General features: G+C 39.2%; 1 protein-coding gene and 1 non-coding gene across 2 annotated transcripts in view; one reads left to right on the top strand and one right to left on the bottom strand.

Moving 5' to 3' along the window:
- Positions 1-10418, top strand: part of Yme1l1 (YME1 like 1 ATPase) — a 35678-nt gene that overhangs the window by 5142 nt on the left and 20118 nt on the right. Inside the window, exons 4-7 of the mRNA XM_050152700.1 lie at positions 1690-1788; positions 3385-3494; positions 8613-8763; positions 8880-8976. Coding sequence (XP_050008657.1) covers positions 1690-1788; positions 3385-3494; positions 8613-8763; positions 8880-8976 — 457 coding nt within the window. The remainder of the gene's footprint in view (positions 1-1689; positions 1789-3384; positions 3495-8612; positions 8764-8879; positions 8977-10418) is intronic.
- Trnas-aga (transfer RNA serine (anticodon AGA)) lies at positions 6602-6672 on the bottom strand. The gene has a single exon. It is a non-coding gene; the product is annotated as a tRNA-Ser (tRNA).

Raw genomic sequence — 10418 nt, forward strand, 5'->3', positions numbered from 1 at the left:
ACCACTGAGCTACATGTCCAGTCTGTGAATATCTTTTCTGTGGTGCTCCGTGGGATTGAACCCTTGACCTCACTGAGGCTAGGCAAGCACTCTCCTTGATGTACTGAGTTATATCTTTAACACTTTAATTAATTTTCATTTTGAGCCAGGGTTTTGGCAAGTTATGCTAGCAGGTCTTATATTTGGTGTCTTCCTGTCTAAACCTCCTGAAGAGCTGGGATTATAGGGCTGTGCCACATGTGATTCTGCTCTTCCCCCCCCCCCCCCCCACCCCCCCACGCCAAAACAGGGTTTCTCTGGGTAGCCCTCACTGTTCTGGAATTCACTACGTAGACCAGGCTGGTCTTGAACTCAAAGATCTACCTGCTTCTGCCTACTAGGTACTGTAGTTAAGTTAAAGCTGTGCGTGCCATCACTGCCTAGACTACAACCTTCTTAAAGTATCAGAATTCCAGGGCTGGAAAGATGGCTCAGAAGTTAAGAGCACTGGCTATTCTTCCAGAGGTCCTGAGTTCTATTCTCAGCAACCACATGGTGGCTCACAACCATTTGTAATGAGATCTGGTACACTCTTCTGCCATGTAAGCATATATCCAGGCAGAACACTGTATACATAATAAAACAAAAATTCAAAATACCTGTCTCATATTGATGGAAAAACACATTTTAAAAGTCAGTATAAATTGTAGGATTTCAAGAATAAAAAAGACTAAAAAATGTAAGAGTGAGGAAAAAGAACAGTTTTAAGATTTGAGGGCTTAGACTACAGTCTTGATTGAGTCGTTTGTCTTTGACTTCCTAAAGTGTTGGGCTCTGTAGTAAATCTTCAGGGCACATTTTTACTTTAATGTTTTAATACTTTTATTCTTCTGTTTTTCTAATCTGCATTTTTACAATTTAAGATTCTTCATACTGTGAGCTGCTTGGCTCCACTTGGGCAGACAGAAATATTAGAAATGAGTTTCTTAGTTGGTCTCTTGAGAAATTTTTGAAAAATGCCTTAAGTGTTACTGGAACATAAAAACAAATACTAACCATGGAAGAGCTGAGGCTGGGAGTATAGTTCAGTGGTTCTGTGAGGCCTTGAGTTGCAAGCCTGGCTGTCAGAGAAAACCTTTTCATATTTGGCAATTCTTTATAATTTTGGTTTTTTTGAAACAGGGTCTCCCTATGTAGCCCTGGCTGTCCTGGAAGTCACTGTGTAGAACAGGCTGGCCTTGAACTCAAGAGTTCCACCTGCCTCTGCCTCCAAGCTCTGGGTTAAAGATGATTGCAAACACACCTGGCTTTACTCTAGATCCTTCAAGCAGAGCAGAAGCTGTGTTTGCAGTGTTCTATGATACAGGGCTTTGAGATGGCCTTTAAGCAGTAGCAGTAGTTAACCACTCTATCCTTTTAATAAAAGAGATTGTTTTTCCTTTTTTTTAACCTCTAAATTTGAATTTAGTTTCATGGGCAGCTATAAACACACGCCAGAGAAAAATAGTAACCTAAGGTAAGTGATAGTGAAACGAGGGATTGTGAGATATAAAGGATTTGATACATTAGTGCATCAAATGTCTTTCTTAAAATACTCTGTGATACATGTCACTTTTCCTGGTATTTATAAATTTATATTTTATACAGTTTTTCATGTGTTTTTGCCTTGGCTTGACAACTGGAGAATAACTTCTTTCATTTTCCTTGCAGGTCACTTAGATATGTTCAATACGCTGCGCTCCTCTAGCCTGCACAGACAATATCCAAAAACTCTTCGAAACATTTGTTCAGATCTTCAGTATTTTCCAAGTACGAAAAAACTGTGTTTATTTTGAAAAATTTGATAAGTATATTTAATAAGACTTGTTTTTGTTAATGGTGGTAATTATCTATAGTATAGTAGACTTAAAAGTATTTGTGATTATTAATTTGGTTGGTTCTGTAATTTTTGAGACAGGTTTCATTGTGTTAACCTAGACAGGCTTGTAACTATCAGATCCCCTGCAACTGGATCTTTAGACAGTTGTGAGCTGCTATGTGGGTGCTGGGAATTGAACCCGGGTCCTCTAGAAGAGCAGTCAGTGCTCTTAACCACTGAGCCATCTCTCCAGCCCCCTAAAAGTATTTCTTATATGTATAGTTGTTCCACCTGCATGTTATGTCTGTGTACCATACCATACTTGCCTGGTTTCCCCTGAGGCCAGAGGAGGGCATCAGGTCTCCTGAAACTGGAGCCACCATAGGTTTCTGGGAATTGAATCCAGGTCCTCTGGAAGAGCATCCAGTGCTGGCAACTCTCTAGTCCTCTTTATAAATGCTGAGCCACAAAATAATAATAGAAGCTGTGTTAGTGCTAAGGACTACGGTAAATCAGACTCGGGAAACTCATCTACACTTGTTTCAAAGTAATTAACTAAGCATGTTTGTCTACTTTCCGTCACCTCCAAAAACCCACTGAAATGTCAGGAAAAAGTTAAAGGAAAAAAATTGGAGAATACCAGAGTGTTTTCATTAACATCCCAGAAATCTGAGGACTTTAAATAAAGCCATAAGCTAGGTGATATCAAATTGATAGCATTTTTGCTACTTTCATACAATTTAGGATAGTCAGTGGTTCTCAACGTGTGGGGGTCCACATATCCTGCACATCAGATATTTACATTGTGATTCTTAACAGTAGCAGAATTACAGTTACCAAGTAGCCGTGAAATAATTTTATGGTGGGGTCTCCACAACATGAAGAAATATATTAAAGGGTTGCAGCATTAGGAAATGTCATAACTATTTCTAGTAGAACTTAAAAATAATAAATACCAAACTGAGAGTCAGTAAGGATGGGCTTTGGTACTTGTCTTAGTTTGGCTTTTGTTGCTATGATGAAACACTGGCCAAAAGCAACCTAAGGAAGGAAATTGTTTATTTGGCTTACAGGGCCTAATCACAGTCCATCTTTGAGGCAAGTCAGGGCAAAAGCAGAAGCACAAATCTGGAGGCAGGAACTGATGCAGACGCCATGGAGTTGTCCCAGGGTTTCTCTGTTGTCTTTCTTATGTAACCCAGCATCACTTGCCTGGTAGTGACAACATCCTTTGTGGACTGAACCATCTCACGTTTTCTTTAAGCCAATACTTGAAGACTTGCCTCTAGGCCAGTCTTATTTCTCATTTGAGGTTCTTTCTTATTATATTGTGAAATCCTCTTTTTCCTCCTCTCAACATGAAGTTAAGTGTTCAAAGTTCTTGGAAAAAAGGGTAATAGAAAAAGGTGAAGCAAATTGAAATGCCAGCTGAAATAACTATATCTAGAACTTGGATTCTAATTGTGATGTACCGTTATGAGTCAGACTTTACACTTGATCATTTTCTCTTGCTATAGCTACCAAGTAATTGGTACTGTTTTGTTCAGTTTTCACACAGTCTCGGGGCTTTAAAACTTTGAAATCAAGGACACGGCGTTTGCAGTCTACTTCTGAAAGATTAGCAGAAGCACAAAATATAGCACCATCCTTTGTGAAGGTAATTAGTTATTTGTGGTTTAGAAAATAATAAGTAATAAATACTGGGACATCAAAACCTTTAAGTATCTCATTTTTCTGGTTGGTGGAGCGCCCACTCAGTTCTGTCTACCTACAATATTAACTACTCATGTATTTGTTGTGCCTCTAAAATCTTTAAAAATGTTTTCGTTTTTGTCTTTATTCTTGACAATGTCGTACATGTATACAATGAAGTATGATATCCACCCCCATTCTCTGCTTCAGCCACCTTTATATCTCCCTCAACATGTCTGCCTCCCAAACTCATGTCTTTAAAGTTACTGGTTTTTGTTTGTTTGTTTGTTTTTTGTAACCTACTAAGTCCAGTTAGTGTTGCTTATATATGTATGCGTGTAGGAGTATCCACTGGAGCTTGAGAAACCTACCAGTGGCCACATCCTCAGAAAAGAGTAATAGCTACTCAATAAAGGGTGGGCACCGGAGATTGTCTACCCGACCTATGTCAGGATTTTGGTTGGCTTGTTCTTGTGCAGGTAATTTCAGTTGCTGTGAGTTCATGAAAGTTATAACCATGTCATACCCAAAGACAACATTTCACAGCATTCCTCCTTACATGTTGGTTCTTAAATTCTTTCTGCCTTTTCCTTCATGTTCCCTGAGCCTCTCTGGAGGAGTGATGTGCATGATATAGAATTCCTGTCTAGGGATGAATGGTCAGTCTCTTCTTAGTATTATTACAGTTTTGTATTGCTGCATTGACTACTGTGCTGTGCAAAAAGAAGCTGACCAAGGTTGAAAGCAGGCCAGGTCTATGTGTATAAACATAAATTAATATTTAGAAGGTGGTGTTTGGTGACACACACCTTTAATCCTAGCACTTGGGAGGCAGAGGCAGGTGGATCTCTGTGAATTTGAAGCCAAACCTGGTCTACAAAGCTTGTTCCAGGACAGCTGGGACTGTTACACAGAGAAACCCTGAATAGAATTACCAAAATAAAAACAGATGTTTACCCTAGGACTTATAACCATTCTTACCATGGGCTTTTTGAGCAGGATTAAGGTACCAGGCATGGAACTCCCTTCTGTGGAACAGGTCTCAAACCCAGAGAGAGGTTGGGCACCCCATTAGCAGTCACGCCTCTGTTGCACAAGTAGGCATTTCTTGCATGACTAGTAGGTATTGGAGCATGCAGGGTCTAGATCTGGTTAAAACCACTGATGTACTTACTTTCTCTCTAACCACCTACATTGCACCTTTCAACACTGAAAACTAGCAATTAGGGATGAACTTGATCAGTCATTTTGAGATTGATTTTTTTATGTCCTGTGTCCAAGGTGTGCAGTATCTTCAGCCATTGAGGTTTACCTTGTAGTTATGGTGGGTAACTAAGACTAATTAATGGCACTAGCCCGTGTTTTGAAAATCTCTAAGACCTCTCTGACTACATGTACCTTGTACTGTCACTTGATTGCTTATACATTCTGAGAATTGCATTGTCCATTCATGCAGGATAGTTCCATTGGGCTATTTTTTTGTTTTGTTTTGTTTTGTTTTTTCAACACAGGGTTTCTCTGTGGCTTTGGAGCCTGTCCTGGAACTAGCTCTGTAGACCAGGCTGGTCTCGAACTCACAGAGATCTGCCTCATGGGCTATTTTTTAAGTTAGTTTGAAATTAGTATACTAGCTACTGGTTTTTCATAAGACTTTTGCATACATCCTTGGTTTTGGTTAACCCAACAACTCTCTCCTCTCCCCCATCCATATCTGGTTAAGTCTTTAGCCTCTACTATCCTCCCCTCTTCATTCATTTCACATGTGTTTTATTATACCTCCAAATATTTTTAATTGGCCTGTGAGTTTATAGCTTTCCATATACTTCGTGTTAGCCCTCCTTCCATTTCCAGCTTTTGCCCATACTCCTCACCCTGCCCTGTTAGAGCCTTTGTGCTGCCACTATTCCACCTTTCTCCTTTTACCTACAATATACTTAAACGATATACTTAACTCTTCCTTAAGGTATGATAGTTTCCTCCCAACTCCCTTCCTCCCAAAAGGCCCCTCTTTGGTTTCTTGGTTTCTACTTGGACTTCAAGTTCACACAAAACAAGATTTATAGCTCAAATCTGCATAATGGAGAGAACATGACTTTTGTCTTTCTGGGTCTGTTACCTTAGTATAACTTTTCCACTTCCATACGTTTAACTACAAATTTCATTTGCCTGTATACCTGAGTTCACTGTGTATATGCATCATATTTTTCTTTTTTGAGATATAGTTTCCTTACATATCCCTGGCTATCCTGGACCTCACTATGTAGACTAGGCTAGTGTCAAACTCAGAAGAGATTCACCAGCTCTGCTTCTCAAGTGGGGGGATTAAATGCATACACCACCATGCCCAGTCTACGTTTTTCTTACCCATCCATTAACATGTGGTTGATTCCATTTCCTTACTGTTGTAGTAGAGTAGTAATGTAACTATTTCTGTAGCAGAATATAAAGTCAGTCACGTCCACACCAGCATTTGTTGTCATTTGTAGTCCTCAAATCTTAAAATTCCTTTCAGTTTCCTTGATGACTAAGTACGTTTTAAAGCATTTAGGAACTGCTTATATTTCCTTTGAGAATTTTCTGTCCAGGTCGCTCCATTGCCCAGTTTTTGATTGGACTGTTTATTTTCTTAATGCTTGGTATTTTGAGTTCTTTGACCTGTTTTAGACAGTAACTCTGTCAGATAAATTGCTGGGAGATTTTTCTCTCATTCTGTGGGCTGCATCTTCGTTTGCTTGAAGTTTCTTTTGCTGCACAGAAACTTTTCAGTTTCACAAGATCCTATTTGTTGACTGTTGTTCTTCTGTGCTACTGGAGCCTCACTCAGAACTGTGGTCATGTCCGCCTGTGCGCAGAGCAGAGGCGCGGGCCTCCGTTCTTCTCTACCAGTTTCAGGGTATCAAGGCTTAAAGGTCGATTCACTTAGGGTTGAATCATGTATAGGATTAGAGATAAGATTTCTGGTTTTTTTTTTTTTTTTTTTTTTTTTTTTTGTATGTTGTAGTCCAGTTTCCCAGTACTGTCTGAAAAAGCTGTCCTTTTCCCAGTGTACCCTAATAAGTATCATTGGGGAAGTGGTGGTCCTAGGGATTGAACCTAGGTTTCATGGTTTCTAGCCAGGTGATCTACCACTGATCTATACCACTAACCTGAAATGTTTCTCTTTTGTTAGTGTTTTGTTTGTTTGCGGAGAGGTGGGGGGGGGGGTATCTTGCTTTTTAGAGACAGGATCTCAGTCTGCCTCACAGGTGGTTCTGGATCTCAATGTGTAGCCTAGTCTGGCCTCAAACTTAAGGCAATTCTTCTGCTTCAGATTCCCATATCTTATTTCAAGTGTGAACCACTTTGCCCAGCTAATGTTTCTTAAATCTTTCCCTTCATCCTTGTTGCACTGCCGTTCATGGACACTTTAACATTTTATTGCCTCAGTTATTCTAGCAAGTACTCATTTGATACCTTGCTTCTATTTGTAGTTGTGTTTGGTTATGTTTTTTTACTCTTTGATCTTTGGGGGCCCACCACCCAGCTCCCAAATAATCGCACATAGTCTTACTTGTGAATGCCCAACTTAGCTTGGCTTGTTGCTAGCCAGTTCTTCTTAAATTATACCACCTACCTTTTGTCCCTGGTCTTTTACCTTTCTCTATTTCTGTATATCCTTTCTTTCCATCTTATGCCGTGTCTGGCTGGGTAGCTGTCCCTTGACATTTTCCTCTCTTCCTTTTCTCACTACTCTTCTCTTTTTCTCCTATTTAATCTCTTAAACTAAAGAGCAGCCCTGCCTGTCTGTCTCCTGCCCAGCTATTGGTCATTCAGCTCTTTATTAGACCAATCAGGTGTTTTAGGCAGGCAAAGTAACACAGCTTCACAGAGTTAAACAAATGCAATATAAAAGAATGCAACACATTTTTTGCACTATTAAATAAATATTCCGCAGCATAAACAAATGTAACACATTTTCAGCTAATATTCCACAGCATATATTCTTGCTACTTTCAATCTTGCCTCCAAACTTGTATCATCATTGTTCCTTAAATGATAACCTAATTAATTTGGATATTCTGCTTTCTTACCCAACTCAGTCTTATTTAACAGTGTGTTTTATTGCACTTATTGACCATTTTTCTGTTCTCAACCTTGCATATGCTGGTCACTAAATACCCTTATTTTCTTGGCATTGACTCTTAACAAATTTTTTTGGACATTATTTTATATTCTTTCAAATTGTTCATTCATTATGTTTATTCCCTGTGTGTGTATTTGGTTTTGTTTTGCTTTCGTGTGTGGGGGGGGGAGAGAAAGGGAGAGAGTTTGCATTAGCTCAGGCTGGCCTTGAACTCATAATCTTCCTTTTCAACTGCTGCAATTATAGACCTATTACATGGTGCCCACCTGTATGGCTTTCAGGAAGGAGGGTGAGGAGATTGGAGACATGGGTGGTCTCATATAGCCCACACTAGCTTCTAACTCTTTGTGTATCTAAGGATTGCCTTAAACTTAGGATTCCCCTGCCTCAGCCTCTCATGTGCTAGCATTGCATATGTGTGCTGACAAGTCTAGTTTATATAGTTCTAAACTCTGAAAGTCTCATGTATGCTAAGCAAATATTGCCAGCTAAAATATATCTACAATCCTCTATGTGTGGTTTTGATGTTCCATTCTTCTGACATTTTGGTTGCAAGCCTCACCTTTAATGGCTCCTCTCTCTGGCCCCAGTGTCCCATTCTCAGTAAGGTATTTCTGTTTTTTACAGATAGCATTTATTTTATTGTCATATCTACTGCTTCTAGCAGATTATCAAAATTATAAAGTATACCGTTTGACTTTGTCCAATAGACAGAAAATCTTCAGAACGCTGCCTTCTTTATGTTTGCATCTTTATTTATTTATCTATTTTAGGTTTTTTGAGCAGGGTTTTTCTGTATAGCTCTGGCTGTCTTTAAACTCCTTTTGTAGACCAGGCTGGCCTCGACCTCACAGAGATCCGCCTACTCTGCCTCTAGAGTACGGGGAGTAAAGGTGTGCGCCACTACTGTCCGTCCTTTTTGTATCTTTATAACTCTGCTGTATTTTCTTTGATTTTTAGGGATTTCTGTTGCGGGACAGAGGAACAGATCTTCAGAGTTTGGACAAGCTTATGAAAACTAAAAACATACCTGAAGCTCACCAAGATGCATTTAAAACTGGTTTTGCAGAGGGTTTTCTCAAAGCTCAAGCTCTCACACAGAAGACCAATGGTATGATATGACATAGGCAGAACACTTGAGAGGATGCTTAGTCCTCTGTTTAAAGTGTTACAAAACATTTCTTAATTTTTAAAAAAATTATTGTGTGATGTGATCCATGTGTGAAGGTAAGCTGCTTGTACCACAGCATATATGTGGAGATCCCGTGACCTTTGGAAACTGCTTCTTTCCTTCTGCTTTCATTCCGTCCACTGTCAAACTCAGGTAAGGGTTGCTGACAGGCTCGTTTACCTGCTAAGCCGTCTCACTGCATCACAGAAACTTTTCTAAGATCATCAGTCTGAACATTGGTCGTGCTCTACTGGGAAACTTACGATTGCTTAAACGTGGAAATAGAAATAAAAACAAAGGATAGAAATTGTGCCTTAGTAGACACAGGATTGTTAGGAAAAGTTATGGCTACCATCTAATTTTTGACAAAGGTGAAAAACATGCATTAGGAAAAATTAACCTTTTTAACTAGTGGTGCTGAGAGAAATGAATATTAACATAGAATAATGAAATGAGATTTTTATATTTCATCTTATACAAAAATTAATTAAAAATGTAAGATCTAAAACTCAGACTTCCAGAAGAACACACAAGTATGACACTTTAAGGTAGAAGTCCAGGAAAGGATTTTCTGAGATGAACTCCAGCAGGTGAGGAAGTACACAAGGTGACAGGTGGGAGTGTATGAAATTACAAAACTGCCACACAGCAGAAGGAATCGGGAGCGTAAACTTCACCAGTGTCTAGAATCCGTTCAATTCTTATTCACCATAAAACTTAACCATCTGATCAGTAAATGGGTAAATGTACTGAACAGACAGTTCTTAAAGTATATGAAAAAAGTTTCAACTTCTTCAGCCACCGAGGAAATGCAAATTTAAACTGCATTGAGATTATCTTCAGTCAGAAATGGCTGTCATTAAGAAAAGGAACAACTACAGGTACTAATCAGAGAGTGACAGGAACCTTTGTACAGTGCTCATGGCAAGGAAAACTGGTGGAGCCCTTAGGAAAATCAACATGAAGACTCCTTAGTAGACTAAAAATTGAACTGACTATGGTCCAGCTGTACTTACTGTTTTTGCTGTTTTATACAAAGGTATCTAAGCATGGCATTGAGATGTTATGTGTCCATGTTTACTTACGCTCCAGTCACAATAGCTGAGATACTGGAACCAGTCTAAAGGCCTGTCAGCAGATGATGTCTGAAAATATGTGGCATTCATATACTGGGATTCTACTTAACCGTAAAGAGAAGAAAATGTCACTTGAGGAAAATGGATAGAAGTGGATATTGTCATCCTAAATTTAATAAGCCAGACTCAAAAATATTGCATGTTTATTTTTATGCAGAATCTGAATTTCTGTGTGAGGATTCATGTATGTGTGTGTGATATGTATATATAGGTATTTATGTGTATGATAAGTGGTTGCAGGAAGAGTTCTTAATGGAGGGGAAGGCATAAAAAGTGCATGGATTTCACATGCAGAATTGAAGTTGAACTAAATGAGACACATGTATATAAATAACTTGAAAGTAGAAGGCAACTGTTTAGGAGAAGGAAGGTAACCAGTAAAGGGAGCACACACACACACACACGTACACACACAGGGAGGGAGGGAGGGAGAGAGAGAGAGAGAGAGAGAGAGAGAGA

This window comes from Alexandromys fortis, unplaced genomic scaffold, assembly GCF_014885135.2.
Source record: "Alexandromys fortis isolate MF-2015 unplaced genomic scaffold, M_Fortis_MF-2015_v1.1 scaffold_54, whole genome shotgun sequence".
NCBI lineage: Eukaryota > Metazoa > Chordata > Mammalia > Rodentia > Cricetidae > Alexandromys > Alexandromys fortis.